The 21,519-nt window shown below is 36.6% G+C and overlaps 2 protein-coding genes across 4 annotated transcripts in view; one reads left to right on the top strand and one right to left on the bottom strand.

The window, feature by feature from the left end:
- The first annotated feature begins 2,120 nt into the window (after positions 1–2,120).
- Positions 2,121–17,931, top strand: zmynd10 (zinc finger, MYND-type containing 10). Its single transcript, XM_067441721.1, has 12 exons — positions 2,121–2,333; positions 2,432–2,540; positions 3,258–3,374; positions 3,488–3,541; positions 3,677–3,829; positions 4,297–4,385; positions 5,576–5,667; positions 12,432–12,604; positions 12,925–13,050; positions 13,663–13,784; positions 15,552–15,677; positions 15,895–17,931. The coding sequence occupies exons 1-12, from the start codon at positions 2,242–2,244 to the stop codon at positions 15,992–15,994; spliced, it is 1,353 nt and encodes a 450-aa protein (XP_067297822.1). The 5' UTR covers positions 2,121–2,241; the 3' UTR covers positions 15,995–17,931.
- Positions 16,784–21,519, bottom strand: part of prom1b (prominin 1 b) — a 50,871-nt gene continuing 46,135 nt past the window's right edge. For 2 of the 3 annotated variants that reach the window (XM_067441717.1, XM_067441718.1), the window contains 3 exons: positions 18,653–18,785; positions 18,080–18,115; positions 16,784–17,975 (listed from right to left, as the gene is read on the bottom strand). In XM_067441717.1, the coding sequence (XP_067297818.1) occupies positions 18,716–18,785 (70 nt within the window). In that variant the 3' untranslated portion in view covers positions 16,784–17,975; positions 18,080–18,115; positions 18,653–18,715. The remainder of the gene's footprint in view (positions 17,976–18,079; positions 18,116–18,652; positions 18,786–21,519) is intronic. The other variant, XM_067441719.1, reaches the window with a different exon arrangement.

The following is a 21,519-nucleotide window of genomic DNA, read 5'->3' as shown; positions in this document are numbered from 1 at the left end:
CTTTAGAGAAGTGTGTGTATGAGCAATTTACTCTATGTGGGATCAGTGTGTAAGTGGTTTCAAGGGTGTTTAATATTATAAATGCATGGTCTCGTTACTGTCTTGTACAGTTTTTGCAACCTGATCAACATAACTATTTTACAAGGTGGTGATTTCATATGATTTTTTACAATCTGAATCATGAAAATATAAAAATTTTAAGAACAAAACGTAAGCCTGAAGGTCCACCCTTAAACATAACTCTCAGTTGGGTGTAAGCAGATCGAGAAAGCGTTAGATCAAACGATTTAGCCCCCGTTTTGCCAAAATATAAAATAGGTATGAATTGCCATGAGACTGTGTAGGTATTTGTGTGTTTTGTGTAAAGGTTTTGTGGTTCGGTTTCTTTTCCAAGTGTGTGTTGATGGTTTGAAGGAGGGATATGGGTGTGGTTAGACTTATGGAACCTTCATGGTCTTCATTATATAATTATACATGCTAACATAAGTGGGCTATTGACTATTGATGTGAAAGACATTTCAGTTTCTCAAGCAGAGACAAGGAGAGTAATTCACCTGGAACCCATGTTTTGTCGACCTCACCTTCAATGCGGTTAGTGTCTGGATTACGTGAAGTCTACATGTACTATACTGTGGTTAATGAGGAGTCATGGGAAATTCTGAATTTCAAACAAAGACAGTCAATAAAAAGAGCTGTCTCTACCTTTAGTAGAGAACAGCTAAATATTAGAAATAGAAGAAAAAGTGAGTGTCGAAGGAAGGGTTTTGTGTGTGTATCATGACACCCACATATTACCTTACAACAAACAAATGCTGTAACTTTTAACTCCTACAACTACTATTGATACTTCACAACTGCTGCTAGGCCTACTTTAAATGTTTTCTAGAATTGTAATAAACTTGTTAAACAAAATGCAGCAACTCAACAAGGATGATTTATTTTCTGTCCACCAGAGCGATCATGGATTACTTTATATTTAAACGGTAGCTTGCCATGCAGGCTGTATAGCTAGTAATTATTTTAGTAACATCTGCCACTACATGGGGAGTTTAATATAAATATAAACAGTATTTACTCATTAAGAGAATCTTTCACAGATAATATCAATATAATAATTTCTGGTATAAATCAAATGAGATTAGTGCTTGTTGTATGGTTTGGACCATGTTTTTGAAATGCACTTCCCATTTTAGACTAAATGTGAGGGTGTTCACTCTCTGTTTCTGGGTGGTCACTCCAGCTTTCATGTCTGTTGACCCCTTTAGTCAGACTTAGTAAACATTTAGCCTATAACACAAAGAAGTTTGGAACGATTTTTAGCTAAAATGCTACAGCCAATTATGAAGTAGGATTATGCTTATTGTATTCTTTACTTTATAACAGGAAATAATGTACTGTTTCAGCATTAAAAATGAAAATGCTGCTGATGGTAAATGTCTTAAAGAGTAAAGAGAAGACCATATAACAGAAGGGGTTTGGTTGAGTGATTTAGACTTCCATATTTAGGAAAATTAAAAAATGTCAAAGAAAAAAGTAAATAAAGAAATAAGTCAGTGAAATTTTTAAAATGCAGAAAATTGTAATTTCATCAATTTCAGGAGGTCAAACACATCTTTACATGCTGGTTATGAGCTGTTTTATTTTTGAATAATAGGCATAGGCTATTCTATGATGCTATGGAATTTATAGCAGCAAATCTTAAAAATAATAATAATACAATAATAAAATAATAATAATAATAATAATAATAATAATAATAATAATAATAATAATAATAATAATAATAATAATAATAATAATGTGGTCTTTGTACATGTTGGAAACTTGTTGTCTACACATTGCCCACGACGAAATGCTACATTGAAACATGGAAGATTTTATAAAGAGCTTATTGCTGATGTGTTTATTTTTTAGGCCTACATGGTTTTCTGGTTTAATATAAACCTTAGAAGTTGGGCCTGTATAAAAAACTAACAATAGAGAACATGTATTTGTTGAATTCCTAAATGTTTACATTGAAATACAATTCTCTTCTCTCATAATCTTCTCTTGAATTCAAGGCAAGCACTCATTCACTTCCGCACTTAGTGTGTACCTGTAACCATAGTGACGAAGCGGAAGGTGTTATGTTATCCTGGCTGATTGTTAGTAAGGTTGTAACGTTAGTAGTAGAAGAAAGCAGTGGCCAACAAGTTTAAAACCTGGTTGTTCATATTCGACAGCGGAGGACATTAAAAAACGATGGATTCAGTAACGTTACTTCTACACGGAGAAGTTGAAGGATACATTCAAAGTCTAGAGAAGATGTCACTGCGTGATATCGGAAGCCCAAAGTACGTGAATATCTTATATAAAAGTAACGGTAAACTAAGACAAAACATTCATGTAGAATTCCCATGCCATTATTACTATTTTGTGTTTGTGTGTAAAGGTGGTTTCGCCAACATGAATTCATTGAGAAGCTGAATATGCAAGCTGTTCTGAATGCCAGTGCCAACCAGGAGGAATTCATAAAAGACCTCTTTGTTTCTCTTGGAAAGGTAAGTTAACTTAATTGATTATTTATTGGTCTAATTTGTTGGGGGGAAAGTGGGTTAATGTGCCAACTTCATGCATTAAATTAACATTTATTGTTACTTTCCTGTGTTTATTATTATATATTTCATAATAATAAATGGAAATAGTATTGAAAGAAATTTATTAGCTATAAAGACTGTTACAAAAGAATCTTTTATTGTATATATATATATTATCTTAAGAATATCTTGTTTTCCACTAACTATATCGCGGTAGACTACATACGTTTTCAAAATGGATAATAATAATGATATGTTTCTTGAACACCAAATCAGCATATTAGAATAATTTCTAAAGGATAATGTGACACTGAATATTGGAGTAATGGCTGCTAAAAACTCAGCTTATAAAATAATTATTTTAAATTGTAATAATATTTCACAGCATTACTGTTTTAAGTATAATTTTTTTATCAAACAAATGCAGCCTAGGTGAGCAAGAGTTTTTTTTCTCGATAATATCAATACTGCTGCCCCCAAATTGAATGTGTGTGTGTGCGCGCGTGTGTGTGTGTGTGTGTGTGTGTGTGTGTGTGTGTGTGTGTGTGTGTGTGTTGTGCTCAATCATCACTTAATCATTGATCAACTTTCCCACTGGCACATCTTACCATACTCCCACTTAAGCATTTTGAAAAAGCTTTTGCATACACCTATGAAAACATATAAATTACCCTTTTCCAGATACCCACACTGGTACATGCAATGATACTTACAGAAGTCTGGAAACATAAAGTGTTACCCATAATTTGCAAACTCCAGGACTTTAATCCAAAGAGTACGTTTCTACTCTACATGGTGGTAAGTGGACTCAGCTTCAAATGACCTAGATTTCAAAACCATGCTAGGCTGTTATTTAAATAATACATATTCTTCCAGTCTCTTTGAGTCCTTTCATTTTCTCCTAATTTCAGATTCACCATGAAGCTACCATTATAAACCTGCTTGAGACGATTATGTACCACAAGGTAAGCACATATTCATTTATTTTTCAATAATTGATTTAATTGTTTGCACCTAAAGTAGATGGACTAGAAACTAAGATCAAATTATGATATGGTAGTAATATGATGCATACATTTTGATGTGTGTTACACATGCAGGAGTCCAGTGAAGCTGCCGGTGATAGTGTGCTTGATTTAGTCGATTACTGTCATCGCAAACTCACACTTCTGGCAGGACGTTCTGTCTCTGGAGAGATCCTAACTGAAGACAGAATTAAACACACACAGCTGTTAGACACGGAATCTGTGCAGGTAAATAACACCAGGTCTATAACTCTATAACTATAAGATATTGTTCTAAAAATGTTCTTAATATAAAAGAATAGCATTCATACCACAACTAGAACGATAAACGATATTCGCTGCAATCAATTTCAGAAAGGCTAGGTTGCTAATATAACAGAACAGAGATTTTACATCAGAATTGACTAATTGGGGATCCTGCTTTTAAGAGCTTGAACATGACAGATGCACAACTGCAACATTTTAGAATAGCCCTCAAAATAAACAGAACATTATCACCCGCTGGTGTGGATGCTAATATAGTTATTGTTATAATTATCTTTATAGTTTATAGTTTTTGTTCATGGTGTGAACGAACCTTTTTACCAAAAATGTGCATGTAACGTTTTGAGCATTACACCAAATGTTAATTGAACTCATTATGAAAAGCGTAATTCACATTAGATTTACCAGAACTTGTGCAATGTTTGTTACAGGATCTGCAAAGACAAAGTGACATGCTGGAGTTTGACCTCTCTATCAAGGCTCTGTCAGTACTGTGCTCAATCACCGATCACATTGAGAAGTATTACAACTACTGGTTATTTAAAGAGACAATATTAAACATTTTACATAAAACAAATTATAAAAATGATAGAGGTGTTCGATTCCAGGTTTTTTGGAGTCAACTTCGAATTCCGACTCCCACTGTGGGAGTCTATAGAATCGGCTCCTCGACTCCATTTACTTTACATCAAAACAGGGTTAGAAATCAGATAAAATTGAGTTGTTACACACTTCAATTATTTCCCCCCGACACAAAGTCTTAAAATCCTCTTATTAAAACCACACACTTTTAATGTGGCCGTCCAAATTAGTCCAATTTAGCGATGACTTTCGTGGCTATCAACGTTTCTGTTGCCAATACATAATTTTACACAGGAAAAGTTACACAAAAAACTGTTGTCGAGTGATATGGCGCTAAACGCACAATCATCGTCTTAAAAGGTGAGTTAAAGATACTATAAAAAAAATAATGCACACTTATTAATGTTTTTTTTCTTGATGGGAGTTTTTTGTGATTTATGGTTAGTTTAATGAACACAATGGTTCCATGGGAAACCAAATCTATATTTATTGCATTAATATATACCGTCAATTAAACTAAAGCTAGCATGGAGGAAGCCTATAATTACAAACTAAAGTCGCTGTGATTGTTTCCTAATTCTAAAGTAAGCACTCAGATAAATGTGTGAGACAAAGTTTCTGCGACAGCTCTCTGTATATCTTGGTCTGTTTGCTACGTCAGTGTTTTACCTCGCGGCTCGCTTCATTTCATCACTCCTTGGTTATAGTGCACTTAACTGCCATGCCCTTAAGATGAGAAATTCAGTAAACAAGAGCGATTTGGACACAGCAACAGAGTCGACACAGAGAGTCAATTTCTGTACTAGAGTCGGCCCCGACTCTGGGGCTATTCAGGGTCGAGGGATCAACTCTTTTGGAGTCGACTCCCCTTCACTAAAAAATACACATAGATACAAATAAATTAGAAATTATATTTACTGATTTTATTAGATACACATTTGTACATACACATTTGTATCTACATTTTATTTTATTTAGATACAAATGTGTATGTATGTGTACAATACATACACATTTGTATCTATGTGTATGTATTGTACACATAGATACAAATAAATTAGAAATTAAATTAGAAATTATATATGTTTAAATGCATATGAATGCTGAAATTTCCCCTGTTTTATGTAGTTTGAGTTTGAGTGTGCTGTCGAGGATGCTGTGCACTCATAATATGCCCTGTGTGCTGGTTCAGCTGGTGGAACATTGCCCCTGGAACAGAGGTTAGTGTGTTTCAAGCATATGCATGATCATATATTTATTTTCTTTTTCATTCAAGAACCTCTCAGAATCAGAATACATAGGAATCAAATTACAGAACACCAGCAACTGACCCTATATATTAAGCTCCATCCTCCTTTGTGTTCACTCAGGCAAGCTTTACACAACGTCACATAGGAATGAATCAAATAGTTAGTCAGCCTAAAAATCTAGACGCACGCTAGCGGCAGAAAATCTAATCTGCCGCGAGTGTCATCTAGCAACTCTCAATACAGTTCTGAGCTGTAAAAACCAAACTCTGGTCGGGCCAATCACATCGTGTATAGAGTCGGTGGGTGGGGCTTAACAAAGTGACGGCAGAGTAGTGCTTGTGTGCTTCTAGTAAATACAGAAGCAGGCGAACGGCTGCCTTTCGAATCAGCTTTGGCCATGACTCTGGAAGACTTAAGCTTTTCTCTGAGAAAAGAACAAAAAACGGACCTGAAGTCATTCTTAAGAAGGGAGGATGTGTTCGGAGTTTTGCCGACCGGATACGGTGAATGTTTAATCTATCAACTAACTCCGCTTCACGTCGCTCTGGTTGGTTGTAGCGCAATACAATTGTGTGCAGAGGGAGTTTATAGGCGACCGTTTATCCCGCCCCTCGGATTGAGCCCTGTCAATGGTGATTTTCCAGACCAAACATCTTGATGTGGGTCTGGTTTGTCAGGCTATTAAATAGTTGCATGAGCAGCACACAGAATTAAAAATTAAAGGTAATTCTGAATTTCTTGCAAATCCAGGTTTCTTGCAATTGCAAGTCAATATCTTGTGATTTAGACATTATAACTCACCATTGCAAGTTTAAATCTCGACTTTTTTCTCAAAATTGCAATAATATAGCTCAAATCGTCGGAAATTCTAATTGTGAGATAAACATGCAATTGTGAAAAAAAGTCAGAATTGTTAGTTAAAAATAGCAATTACCTTTTTTAATTTTTATTTCATGGTGGAAACAAGCTTCAGACAAGTACGTCATTACAACGTGGGGGAGAGGACGCTGGCGTTGTCTGTTCGCCGCTTCTCCACCCACAACAAATCATGTTAATGTACTATTAGATTTACATTTTATTTTATGTCCTTATGTTTGTGACTAGTCTAACAGTCAGAGCTACAATTGGGACTGTTGCTGATTGCTGGCAGCCACTGAGAGGACGTTGTTCGTCGTTTCGCCGTTTTCAACCGCTTCTCTAATGTTTACGTTTGAATTGCTGCGGTTGGTTTCTGGTTTGGAGGACATTTGATGTTTCTCGCCGCGGGTGCTCACTGGTGGTCTCCCTTGGGCTTAAGCTGCATGGTGGCTGAAGTTTGCACCGGGCTAGCGTCATCCGGGCTCTCGTCGTCGGCGTCCGGCATGATGTTGGGAAGTTCTGCTGTTCCGTCCTGCATTGCGACCGTGGAGCGGCTTGGACATCTGCGCCGGCCCCGGTGTGTCCACAGAAGTGCCCAGAGGAATGTTCTGCCTCCTGCATGGTGCTGCAGCGATCCCCATCGTTTGAATCATCATGAAGAAGACCCATCATCTGGTCTTCAGCTGTCGTGCCTCGGCGATGTCATCGGGACACTGCCGCTGGGAGAAATCTGAAACATGGAGTGGACCACAGTGTGCTGCGGAGCTAACAGAGACTTCCACCATCAGCTGTTTTCTGTCCACCATCAGCTCTGTTTCTGTCCACCATCAGCTCTGTTTCTGTTCACCATCAGCTCTGTTTCTGTTCTGTTTTCTGTGTTGGTTGATTGTTTGTAGTATTCTATATTTTTACTTGTTATTCATTTTTTGTTATCCCCCCCCCCCCCCCCCTTGTTGCACTTTGAGATTCTTCGGAATGAAAAGTGCATTATAAATAAAATCTATTATTATTATTATTATTAAGTATGGGCAGCAACATTTGTTAAAGGAATTGTTCACCCAAAAAATGATTCTATAATTTACTTACTCTAAAGCCATCCTAAGTGTATATGACCTTATAACCTGGCTCTTTCCAGCTTTGTAATGTCAATAAATAGTGCCCGAGTTTTTGAAGCTCCAAAAAAAAAAACTTATCCATCCATCATAAAAGTAATCCATGATAGAGTCGAGTTCCTACTACTTCTTTACTTTGTCACATCATTGACAAGTGTGTGAGTGAAAAGTGCATAGATCGTAGCAGCAATGCAGAACAAGGAATGTGACATAAGTATTCACACAAGTATTGTAAGGATACAAAATAGTCATCCTCATCTGGCCAATAGTATCCAGCTGCAGCCCCGCAGCACACCAGTTACAGAACAGCAGTTTCAGAACCACATCCACAGAACCGGAAGTGAGGGGCTTAAACAGTCTTAGGTGCACTATCCATATATGTAAATTTCTTTTGTCAAATATAAGCTGTTTTCACATGGATTTTGATCGGATCGATGTCTACAATATTGAACAACAATACTTTTAAATGAAGTCACTTTTCTGTTCATATAATATACTTGTCATGATGTACAATGATCAACATTTTAAAAGGAGAAAGATGCAAACTAAACCATTCATTGCATTGTGGCACCGCTGCAGAATTTTCAGAAGTTAAAGCCGGAGCAATAACAGTCTTTGCTGGGGTTTGTTGGTGGCCATGATGTTGTGGCCCTCCAACAGGGTAAATTCGGGAAAAGTTTGATTTTCCAGATCGCTTCGTTAGTGATGAAGGAGTTGGCTGAAGCTATTCGGACGGTAACGTCAGGGCCGGCGTTTGCTATAGGCGAGCTAGGCGGTCGCCTAGGGCGACAATTGTGTTAGGGGCGCGAGCGCGCTCTAGACTAGTGCCGCCCATTACTTCCCATTAAGCATATAATCGGAACAAGCGAAATACAACATAATGTTCATGAAACATGATCATCATAGGGCGCCCCCTCAGCCACACGTTTAATTACTTATCAACCTGATTATTGGATTGAATTGATGGTGATTATTGATTATTAGTTCAGGCGTTAGGTCAGGCAAGTGCTCATCTTGCGCGTTCATCAAAAATGAGGCGTCTAAACCCGCGGATGCACAGGGAAGGAAAAAGAGAAAAAGAGAAAGGAAGAAAATTGAAAGAAAGCCCAGTATAGAGGTTAGTCTTCTTATCTCAGCCAATAAGTTGTCAAACAAAATAAAATTACTTAGTATCAATCTTATCAACTAATATTTATTTTATAAATATTATTAATATTGTCACCAAGCTATCACTTGCTAGTTTTCTACATAATTACTATACGTATTGCAAACATAACTTCACTGACAATAATCTACAATAACCTACATGGATGTCATTTAAATATCAAAAGTCCAGTTCGTTATGAATATGAATAACGCTCTCTACGTGGGCGTCGGAAGGAAATAAATACGGCCTCTCGTTTTTTTTTTTTTTTTTTTTTTACTGGAGCAGCCTAACGATAGATACCATATTATTTACATTAAACAGAAATATGCTGTGTTCACTAAATACCTCACAGTGGCTGTAGTGTAGTGGTATGACGCATGGCATCAAGATTTGATGTAGATTGATCGAGGTTCGATCCTGCCTTTTACCACATTCGCTCTATTCCCTTTTCCCATCACATATCAGATCGGAAAGGCATTTATTTTCAATAAAAAGTGAGAAAATGTTTGAAAAGTGGAAATAAAGCGTCGAACGTGTTTAATAATAAGTGCATCTCGGTTAGGGGTAGGCCTAGGAAAACAGACGTGCTGAATTAGAATAGAGACGATAAAAGTGAGTGGGGTGGGTTGGAGGGGTGGGGGGCGCAAAACTCCATCTCGCCTAGGGCAACCAAAGAGCTAGAGCCGGCCCTGGGTAACGTTAACTGTTTCTTGTGGGGTCGGAAGGTATTGCCATCATTTAAGTTACAGGGACTGGTCAGTTATTTTATTGCCGTCCGTCTCTCACCACCCGTGTAAAAATCCCCGGCCGAGTTACCTACTGCTTTTGACAAACGCAAGGTCGTGTTGATGTAACAGCTGTCCGAATCCACATCTCTGAGTTTTCAACAATATATCACTTCAAAATTCACTGTTTGTAATCATTTTTGACCACTGCAGAACACCATACGGTTGCTTTGCTGTTATTAGGATGCATTTCTAGACTTGTATTTCCTTAAAATGCTGGCAAGTATTTAGAAGAGCAATATATTTCATCACCGATCAAACAAATTAAAATAAAAGCACTTAAACATTTGAATTGGTCCGTTATTTACAGCAGCATTTATTATAATACCAAGCATATGACATTTTATTTACAGCATACAATGATGTTACGGACCACGTGAGCGCCGCGTTCCCGATCACAAAACTCTCCTCTCCACCGTGGCGTGAATAAATCACAATCCGAATGCACGAGTTTTAGGTTTTATCCTAGAGTTTTATTACTGAGGTGGCATGCACATGTGCACTTTTATTTTGTCGGATTTCCATGAGTGAAACAGGCGAAGGGCGCATGACATCACGACCAAACGATAGCGATTGGTTATGGCAGATCCAGAGTGGCTCAGGGCAGATCCAATAGTTTTAAACTTCAACAGAGTACCCGCCTTCGCGGAAATAAACCCTTGTCAATGGAGAGTGACCAGACTCTATGTACAAATGAAATGTACGAGAGTCTGGTAAAACCAGGCTATATTGATCATGCTTAATATCAGTGAATACAAAGACAGTAGTTTATACTTCATGGAGACTGGCTATAACTATATAGTTTTTATTTAAAAAGTTTGAATAAATGTATTACATGTTGTAAAGTGTTTCCCATTTGACTATAGATATATTAGTATTATACATGATATTGTTTCGTTCACATTCATGTTGTTACAAATAATTACTGAGATTTAATGTTAATGCACCAACACTGTTTATTGTAACTTCAACAATACTACAACTTTTTGATTATTTTAAAAATATATTAGGCCTAATACATTCCTAACATGTTATAAAGTGTTTCCCATTTGACTCGATATTCAATGGTATTATTTCGATTGAAAATAATAGACAGTGAATGTGACATTTCTATTTTTCAAATGTCACATACAAATAATTTAATACAAGGCTGTAAAGTGAAACATGTTTCTCTGAAAGAAAACAAACAGGAAATATATAAAATAGTTCTAAAATAATAGGTTTAAAACGAATCTAAACGGTACATAATAAACACTAAAAACATGCAAAAAAGTAATCTTAAAAAACAAAAACTTGTGACTTAAGCCCATATCATGGGATTTCTGCAGAAATACGTGAAAAGATTAAAGTGTTTTCATCCCTGAAAACGAAATTAATACGTTTTATTAATGAATAATTATTTAATATTAAGACAAATAATATATTTTGACAAATGCAAAATAAGCTTTAATGATAAAACGTGAAATGCTTGAAAAGATGAAAGTGTTTTCATCCCTGAAAACAAAAATAATGTTTTATTAATTGATAATTATCTAATATTAAGACAAATACCTTTTTTTCCCAAATATCATATCTTTTGTCAAATGCAGTGAACAGTGAACAGATTTAATATTCGTTCACCACCACATGCGTATCATGACAGAAATATCACACACAACATATTCTCCTTTATGCTTCTGTTCACATCTCACTGGCTTAAATGCACGTTTCTCTTGTTCAAGGATATGAATTGAAAAGTAACTTTATTTAAAAGTATTATTGTCAAAAACTGTAGACATTGATCCGATTAAAAAACCATTTGAAAACAACGTACCGGTGTATGGGTAGCGCCGCAAACTTCCGGTTCTGTGGATGGTGTTCTGAAACTGGTGTTCTGAAACTGGTGTGCTGCGGGCAGTGTTGGGTGTAGTTGCTCTAAGTAATTTGTTACTGTAATTTAATTACTTTTCCCTTGAAAAAGTAAAGCAAGGGATTACTCTTATTTTTTTCTGTAATTTAATTACAGTTACTACTGATGTAATTGAACTAAATGCTAAATATAATTATATATATAATACAATAGTGGAATTAACCACTTTAAAATGCATGTTTTATGCGTCCTTCTCACATTTGTAATACTTTGGTCAGTTAATAAGAGTAATTTGTAATGTAGTTTTATATTATTTATTTCATGTCTAACTTTAATTCGCTTAACTCGAGGTTGATATAGGATGTAGAAAGTAATTAGTAATTAAATACTTTTTGGAGAGAGTAATTTGTACAGTCTTTTGAATTACACTATTAAAGATGTAATTATAACTAGTAATTAATTATTTTTTAGAGTAACTTACCCAACACTGGCCGCGGGGCTGCTGCTGGATATGTCTCCAATTGGCTGAAGGGGGACCTTTGACTTGATATATTATGTTATGATGTAGGCGTATCGTAAGTTTAGGTGAGAATAGATGCCTCTCGCGAATGCGCATATGGACGCTGCCGGAAGCCAGTGATTATGGTTTATAAAGTTTTAAAAATGGATATTTTTCTTACAAAAACCCATCACTTCGCTTCTAAAGGCATTTGTTAACCCCCTGGAGTCGTGTGGATTACTTTTATAATGGATGTATGTGTTTTTTGTAGCTTCAAAAACGTTAAATTACAAAGCTGGGAAGAGGCAGGTTATTATTTAATATAACTCTGATTGTGTTCAGCGGATAGAAGAGTCATATGTAACTAGGATGGCTTGAGGGTGAGAAAATCATGGGATCATTTTCATTTTGGGGTGAAATATTTCTTTAAGGTAGGATTGGTAGGTAACATTTTTTGACTGCATAGACTTTTTCACCCATGTAGGTGGACTGGAGAAATACACAGAGGGGAAGTGGAGGCCCGTCCTGCCTGAAGATCAGCTAAAGTTAAATAAACATGATGGCCAGGTGTGGATGGCTTTACTGAACCTCATGCTCAAACCAGACTGCCAAAGAAAATATGATTTCAATAGCTTTAACAAAGCACAACTTATGAAGGTAAGACTATACATAGTCAGGGAAATATCATTGCTGGCTAAGCCATTGTAGCATTCTTGCTGTGTTTTAAATAGGTGTACTGTATATAAAAATACGGGCAATATTGAGACAATACCAGTTTAATAATATATTTCTGAACCACAAAATATCGAAAGAAGAGGCAATTATCCCACTTTAATTCCATTCTGAATTATACATTTACTCATAGCCTAAAAGCTCTTACACTCTCTGGATATGTACATGTTCTTTGACACATATGATTCATTTAATACCAGTTATTTATCTTTATACTGTATTTCTTTATATGACTCTGTGTGCAGCTTTGTGGGTTTTTGACAGAGGTTGTGATAGATCAGTTACCGAACCTAATTGATCTCAAGCAATTCCTCAGTCAACTTGCTGTCACAGATCCAGCGGCCCCTAAAAAAGATCTAATCCTGGAACAGGTAATCCAGCAAATGCACGCATATACGGATCAAAAGTTTGGGGTCAGTAATATATTTTTAAAGTAAATTAATACTTTTATTCAGCATAGATAGTATACATCAAGCATATACAATTGTAAGACTGTGTCGTTGTTACACTGTAAATTCTATTTCAAATAAACGCTGTTTAAACCAGTTCTGCTTTCTATTCATCAAAGAAAAGAAAAATTCATACTTACAAAAATTCATATTTTCTATTCATCAAAGAATCCTGAAAAAGATGCATACATTTAGTAGCAGAACTGGTTTAAACATTGACAATAGTAAAAAAAAAAAAATTATTGAGCATCAAATCAGCATACTGGTATTTCCAGCTGAAAATTCAGCTTTACCATCACAGGAATAAAATTCATTTTAAAATGTATTTAAATGGAAACCATTTTAAATTGTTATTATATTACTGTTTTACTGTATTTTTGATCAAATAAATGCAGCCTTGGTGAGCATAGCAGACTTCAATGACATCAAAAACAAATATCACTGACCATAACTTTTGAACAGTAGATGGTAACGTCCATTTGGTCCTAATTTGGCAAAATTAACAAAAATAAAACACTTTTCTCATTCATTTAGGTGCCAGAGATATGGAATAATATTGTAATGGAGAACAGCAGCAAGTGGAAAGCCATCGCTAAATTCCAAGTGACACATGTTTTTGACCCCTCTGAAAGTGAATTAAGAGAGCAAGCTAGCAGGTGAGAATTGAGTGATGTGTATCTGGACATTTCTATTTTAAGGGACGAGAAGATGAGGTGCAGTTATAAAATGTTAGTGTAACAGTATGCATATTTCCTGTTTAAATACCAAGTTCTGTCATGAAACTTGAGATGGTGCAGGCTTATGGGTCCTTAACTCATTATATAATAGTCATGATTTCTGACTTATTTACACTGTCAAAGAGTGGGATTCTCAGGCTAAAAAATGGCCAAAATAAATATATTTTAAAAAATTGTATGACGGATGACGTATTTCTGTAGCCTGACAAGCCAGACCCACATCAAGATGTTTGGTCTGGAAACTCACCATAGACAGGGCTCAATCCGAGGGGCGGGATAAACGGTTGTCTTTCAAACTCCCTCTGCACGCGATAGGATAGCGGTACACCAACCGGAGCAATGACGGTGAAGGGGAGCTCGCTGACTGATTAAACATTCACCGTATCCGGTCGGCTAAACCCCGAACACATCTTCCCTTTTTAAGAATGACTTCAGTGCCGTTCTTTGTTCTTTTCTCAGAGAAAAGCTTAACTCCAAGTCTTCCGGAGGCGCGGGCAGAGCTGATTCGAAAGACTGCCGCCGTTCGCCAGTTTCTGTGTTTACTAGAAGCACGCAAACGCAACTCGGCCGTCGTCATTATGGCCCCGCCCGCCGACTCTATAGCCTACCTACACGATGTGATTGGGCCGTCCAGATTCTGAGGAATACAGCTCAGATAAGAATTGAGAGTTGCTAGACCACACTTGCGGGCAAATTAAATTTGCTGCCGCTAGGGTGCGTCTAGATTTCTAGGCTAGTATTTCTGTGGCAAATACACTAAAATTTTGGCCCTGTATGATGTCATTAATGGCAGAATTCCTTTTATGGGAACTTCTCTCGGATGAGAAAACACCTCCACGTGTTCGGCTGTTTTCGGAACGACTGTACACTCTTAGAAGAAAAGGTTCTATTGGCGCTACGTATTTGGAACCCTTAAAAGGTTATATATAGATAGTTGAGTATACTTCAAAGACACTTTTATGCTAAAAGGGTTCTATAATGACAAGAAAGAACCCTTTTGGCACTTAAAAGGGGTTCTATATAGAACACTGCAAAAAAACAAAAAAAACAATGCACTTATCTTAGCAAAAACTCTCTTCATTTTGAGTTATTTTTTCCCAAAATAAGACAATTACTTTAGCTTGTCTAGTAAATACTTCTTGTTTTAAGAATGGTGTAGATGTTTGGACTAGAAACAAGACAAAAATACTAAGTAAGAAAAGCTTTTTTTGCAGTGAACCTTTTAGGGGTTCCAACTACGTAGCGCTGATATAACTTTTAAGGTTCTAGAACCTTTTCTTCTAAGAGTGTACAGCATATCTTTCTTTTATAAATATGATAAAACTAAAAAGGACATATAAAAGATGCAATACTACTCTATAGGTACTCAAGATTATCAAGAGATTGGTTTTATTACTAAGATCAAGAGAAACTGTGTGTGTTACCTTTAATGCAATCTCATCATTTTCAAACATTTTCATTGTTTACCACATGGCACATTCTGATTGGTTCCTGTCTTATCTGCAGCCAATAAGCTTGCTGCTGTGCATTAAAATAACTGGTTAGCGTTTACTACAGCAGTTTGCAGCACACTTCAGAGTTCCTCTGAAACCTTCCAGCTTTCCCAGCTCCACCTGTATAGTTGATGATAAGAAATCTTCTGAGAGTTGTCATGGTAGAATTGTTTATCTGCTCCCTCCTGATTAGGTTGGCTCAAACATATAATTTGGATGTGATGGAGAATCTAATCCCAGACAAACCCAAGTGTGGAGCCTGTGGAAGAACGGGTGTAAAACGCTGCTCCCGCTGTCAGGGAGAGTGGTATTGCAACAGGTAAAGCAACACACGTCGGTTTTTCTGACCAAATTGACAAAAAAAATTATAGATTTGACCCCTTTATGCAAATAATCAGTTCATTACTATACTAATGTCCTTAATTTATAAACTAGGTGAAGGACAGAGTAATCAATTATAATTGCCCTTTCATGTTTTAGCTTTGTCAGTATTTGTTCAGGATTATATGATTGTTAATAATTCTATTTCTCTGTAGAGAGTGTCAGGTGAAACACTGGCCCAAGCACAAGCCTGCATGCAAACTCATGGCAGATGCCATACAAAGACTACAGGAGGAACTGAACGTCAGCAGCTGAATTACAGCACCGCTAAATGAAAGGGGCGGAGAGAGTGATGCTGCGGGATTCAGAGGTGCATACGAACACATCCACTATGAACAAATATACACAAATATTCATCCACTATGAATATTTAATGACACTAATGGAAAACGACTACATGGAAAACAAGTCTATTCCTGACAGTCTTCTTTCATTAGCTATTCTATGTTTGTATATACATGATTCAAATAGAGTAAATAGATAATTCCTGATAAAAGCATTCAACTACACATATTCTTTGTAAATGTATGCACATGAACATGATTATATTTGACATAAAACTATTATTTGCACATATCGTTAAATTGATGGATTGATAACTGTTATGATATAACCGCTGGTCTTACATATTGTTATTAAATGAACTGAATTGACTGCTAAAATACATTTGTGATCCATTCACTTAGATTTTTTTCTGACATAAAACATTACATTTGTAGTAAAGGACTTTATTTCGTGGAACACAAAAAGAAGAAAATTGGAACCATGTCCGTGCCACTAGAGCTTTTAGGCATACAGTAATCCTTTCTTAAAATGACTTTATATTTGTACCTTTATCAAAACACACCACAACCATTTTAAGCTGATTATTTTATTGTAACTTTCACATAGCCTCCATGTTGCAGTGAGATCCCATGTTACCCTGTCATGTCACACACGGAAAAAACAAAACACTTTGTACACATGGGTGACAAGACCTTGGAAATCTGTACAGTACCACTGCCAAAGAACAAAGGCCATGAGAGAGATGCTTGAGTTTGTGGAAAGTAATAGATGTAACATATTTGGAATTTAACAGTTTGAATTTCATTCACAGACCCTTTTGGAATATAAGAAAAGCATTTGGTTTGTACAGTAGAGAACTACGTAGAATTGTATGACCACTGTATGCTGTTTTGAGACATGCATTAAGAAATTACACAATTATTAAACTATTTTCATTATTTTGATGTGGACACAAAAAATATGCAAGACATTCAAAAGAAGAAGAAAAAACAGAAATACAACAGAAACAAAAATCTTTGCTTAAGATTAACTGATCTAGAATATTAATTTGTTTTGGTTACACTTTATTTTAAGGTGTCCTTGTTACAGTGTAATTATACATTTAAGTACTGCGTAATATTAATGAATCACATGTACTTACCATAGGGTTATGGTTCGGTATAGGACTGGATTTAGGGTTAGCTGCATGTGATTGTGCTGAATTTACTGTTATTACTGTAGTAAGTACATGTAACGTGTAACAAGGACACTAAAATAAAGAGTTACCTTTGTTTTTAGTGGTGGTGTAATAGTATCAAAAGTACTGACATTGCAAACATACAGGAACAATCAGTCTTTTGGCTTCAGATAAGATGTCTTTAAAGACATTGAGCCTTTTCCAGTGCATTTAACATACCTTTAGCAAATAGGTTTTCTTTTACTAAGAAACGTTTCTGAAACTAATACTTGATTCATTCATTGAACAATACAATGTAGAAAAAAGTAACATTTCACAAAAGATAACTTGATAAATGAAGTACTTCACGTGTCTACTGTAAATACTTCAAAATCTGGTTTGACCATCAAACACCATTTCATGGTTTCATAATCAAGAGCCATCAATACAACATCACAGTGCACAGACTGATATCACAGACCTTTTTTGCCCCTTTATATCGCCTTAAAATTTTAAAAAGACCTGTACAAAATCTAGATTTACCCACAATTATGCCTAAAGGGTGTTTTATAAAATATTAACAAAATACATACAAAACTTTCAAAAACTTGTTGAAAGTGTAAAAAAGAACACATTGCTGTTTATCATGTATGATGAATTGTATGTAGAATATGATTGAAATTCTTCAGTTAAGGTCTGAGAATGTTTTTATTGTTAGAAACTGGAATAAACATTTTCCCTTTTTTCCTGTCTTCGATTGTCGTCCTCAGAATTTGACATAAAGACAATCCCTGACTAAAAACAAAAGAAAAACAAAGAAATTTAGAGAAAAAAAAATAGATTTATGCCTTAAAAGCTTAAGAGATAATGTAACATGCGACAAAATGTGATTGCCTTACCTTGCTAAACTCTTTTAGCTCCAGTTCTCAGCACCACTGCAAAAGAAAAAGAAGTAGCATTCACTAAGACTTCAAAAAAAGGACAGTGCTTCTAATTACTTATTTAATACAAAGATGAAGAGTAAGGTGAAAACGTATATATCAAAGGTGGAGGAATGATAGGAAGTCATGCAATGCTACATAAAGAGTGAGACATGTTACTGGAAAACACATGTGAAAGATCAGTGACAACACAAATGATTTCGGTGAAGAAGGAATGTTACACCAGTGGCAGAAAAAGTGGCAGTCCTTAAGTAACTTTATGAGTCATGTACATGACTAAGAACATGGACTAATTCTTAATTCTTGTTAGAATATGCAGAGAAAAGCATGGAACGTTGCAGAGAAAAGATGGAAAGATGAAAAGGAATGAATGAACCAAAGTGAGAAAAATTCAAGTTTGGACAATTCAGACGTCAGGAGTAAAAGACACAAGAGGAATGTGAACAAATGTGTTTGTAGAGGAGACGTATGGACATAATGAAAAGAGAAAAACGAATGGACGAACAGATAAACTGTTGAAAGGTTTTGTACCTGTAGGCTGCATGTACGGCTGCAAACCCCGTGTGAAAGTATGTATGTGTGTGTGAATTTGTGTCACCAGTCAGGCTGTCTCGGGGGGGCTGAGGCCCGAGGATACCACCTCATTGTATCATAGGATGGATAGCTGAAAAAAAATATAGGTTCCTTATGAATAAACATTTTGAGCTTGGAAAGTTTGGAATGGCAGTATAATTTGGACAGATGAACAAAAAAATTGGAATCTTTAGTTTAGCTCCAAAAAAGCACAGAAAACTGTCATGCAGAGTATGGCTGCTTCCGAAACCGAAAAATGCTGCCTTTAGTAGATGCATTGCAAGTTAGGAAGGCATCAAGATATGTCCGAATCCGATGTTAGCTTTACTACCTGTTTCCTGAAATACCTTCATCTGATCAATTTTTGAAAGCAACATAGATGTTTTGTTCACTTTGATATCCCACAATCCTGTGTGTTCTATTCTATGACAGTGAGCTAAAAACAAAGATGGCGTCTGAAAGTTGCATTTGGTGGTCAGTGTGTGTGTGTAAATGTACATTTCTGTGACCAACGTTTGTCATTTGTGAGAAATTACTAGTAATTAAATATTTGCTTAGTTTTCACTAAAGCTCTCTTTATTTTGCTGTATATCATTAAAACTTTATACTGCCTCAGAAGTCTGTCTGAAATCACTTTTGTGAGGTATCTTCGTGCAACAAATGCAGCCTGGAAAAATTATTGCCTGATAGGGCAGTGAGGCAACAAGTCAGCTGAATACGTTTTCGGACGCAGCCGATATACATGGATAGAGATGCATGCTGAGAAACGAATGTCATTACTATTACACTATTCAATATTTGCATGCATTTATTTACTAAGGTTTCCTAATTGAATATAGCTGCAAGCTAGCCTAGAAATCTAGACTCACCCTAGCGGCAGCAAATTTAATCTGCCCGCAAGTGTCGTCTAGCAACTCTCAATACCCTTCTGAGCTGTATTCCCCTAACTCTTGCCGGGCCAATCACATCGTGTATAGAGTCGGTGGGCGGGGCCATAATGACGACGGTCGAGTTGCGTTTGCGTGCCTCTAGTAAACACTGAAACTGGTGAACGGCGGCGGTCTTTCGAATCAGCTTTGACCGCGACTCTGGAATACTTGGAGTTAAGCTTTTCTCTGAGAAAAGAATAAAGAGCGGCACTGAAGTCATTCTTAAAAAGGGAAGTTGTGTTCGGAGTTTTGCTGACCGGAAACAGCGAATGTTTAATCTGTCAACAAGCTCTGCTTCACCTTCGTTGCTCTGGTTGGTGTAGCGCTATCCTATCGCGTGCAGAGGGAGTTTGAAAGACAACCGTTTATCCCGCCCCTCGGATTGAGCCCTGTCTATGGTGAGTTTCCAGACCAAACATCTTGATGTGGGTCTGGCTTGTCAGGCTAGCTGCAAGCAGCAATTATCGGGGCCAAGCACAACAGAAGCAAACAAAGAAGTTGGCAGCAGACCACCAACTGCAAAAATGAGTAAAGACATTTGAAGATCATTTTAAGAAAAAAGGTTGAACACCCACATAAATTAATTGAGTTGTATAGAGCCAATGTCATGTTTTGTTTAATAATAGCGCCCCCAAGTAATGCAGACCCATCACTTTTTTTGTGTGTCATCAGAATGCCTTCGTACACAAGTGTGTCAAATTTGGTGAAAATCTCTCATTTTATTATAGAAAAGTTATAGACATTTGCATTTATGAGCATATAAAAAATAACCAAATTTTTTTTGCCACTCACTATCAACATCTGGTCTATGGCTTTCAGTCAACTCAATATACTTTAGGGCATCGTGCCTATGAGAAAGTCACAGGGTCAAATGAGACCAAAATAGAATGTATTGGTCATAATTCCACTAAACGTGTTTGGAGAAAGAAGAATGATGAGTAGCATGCCAAAAATACCATCCCTACTGTGAAGTATGGGGGTGGTAGCATCATGCTTTAGGGGTGTTTTTCTGCACATGGGACAGGGCGACTGCACTGTATTAAAGCTACACGGTGTAACTTTTTTAGTTTATTCTTAGCTAAAATCACTTAGTACTTTCAAAAATATATGTGCTCATTAATGTATATTTACTTCTTTTAAGTTATAAAGTATTCTCGTAAGTTTATAATATGCCATTGAAAATACATACGGGTAAGGGGTTTGAATGCTGGTCGCCATGTTGCCCCTCCATCTTGAAAGTATATTAGCCAAAGAGGGACATACCCAGAAATTCAAGCTTCGCATTTCGCGTTTTAACACTCGAAGCACCGTGTCGAATGTGAAGAGGGGGATTGCCATGTTAATCTTGGACTAAATTGGCCACCGTAGGAGTTAAAACTAAATCAGAATTGAGAGGAACAGAAACTATTATTCCCTAGATGGTCATACACCTTTTCACCGCTAGATGGGGAAAAATATCACACAGTGTAGCTTTAAGGAGAGGATGACCGGGGCCATGTATTGCGAGATTTTCGGTTCAGTTAGAGCATTGAAGATGGGTCGAGGCTGGGTCTTCCAACATGACAATGACCCGAAGCACACAGCCAGGATAACCAAGGAGTGGCTCTGTAAGAAGCATATCAAGGTTCTGGTGTGGCCTAACCAGTCTCCAGACCTAAACCAATAGAGAATCTTTGGAGAGAGCTTAAACTCTGTGTTTCTCAGCAACAGGCCAGAAACCTGACTGATCTAGAGAAGATCTGTGTGGAGGAGTGGGCCAAAATCCCTCCTGCAGTGTGTGCAAACCTGGTGAAAAACTACAGGGAATGTTTGACCTCTGTAATTGCAAACAAAGGCAACTGTACCAAATATTAACATTGATTTTCTCAGGTGTTCAAATACTTATTTGCAGCTGTA

The sequence above is a fragment of the Pseudorasbora parva genome, chromosome 4, assembly GCF_024679245.1.
Source record: "Pseudorasbora parva isolate DD20220531a chromosome 4, ASM2467924v1, whole genome shotgun sequence".
NCBI lineage: Eukaryota > Metazoa > Chordata > Actinopteri > Cypriniformes > Gobionidae > Pseudorasbora > Pseudorasbora parva.
The sequence above is the reverse complement of the archived record's forward strand: the minus strand, read 5'-3'. Positions and strand labels throughout refer to the sequence as shown.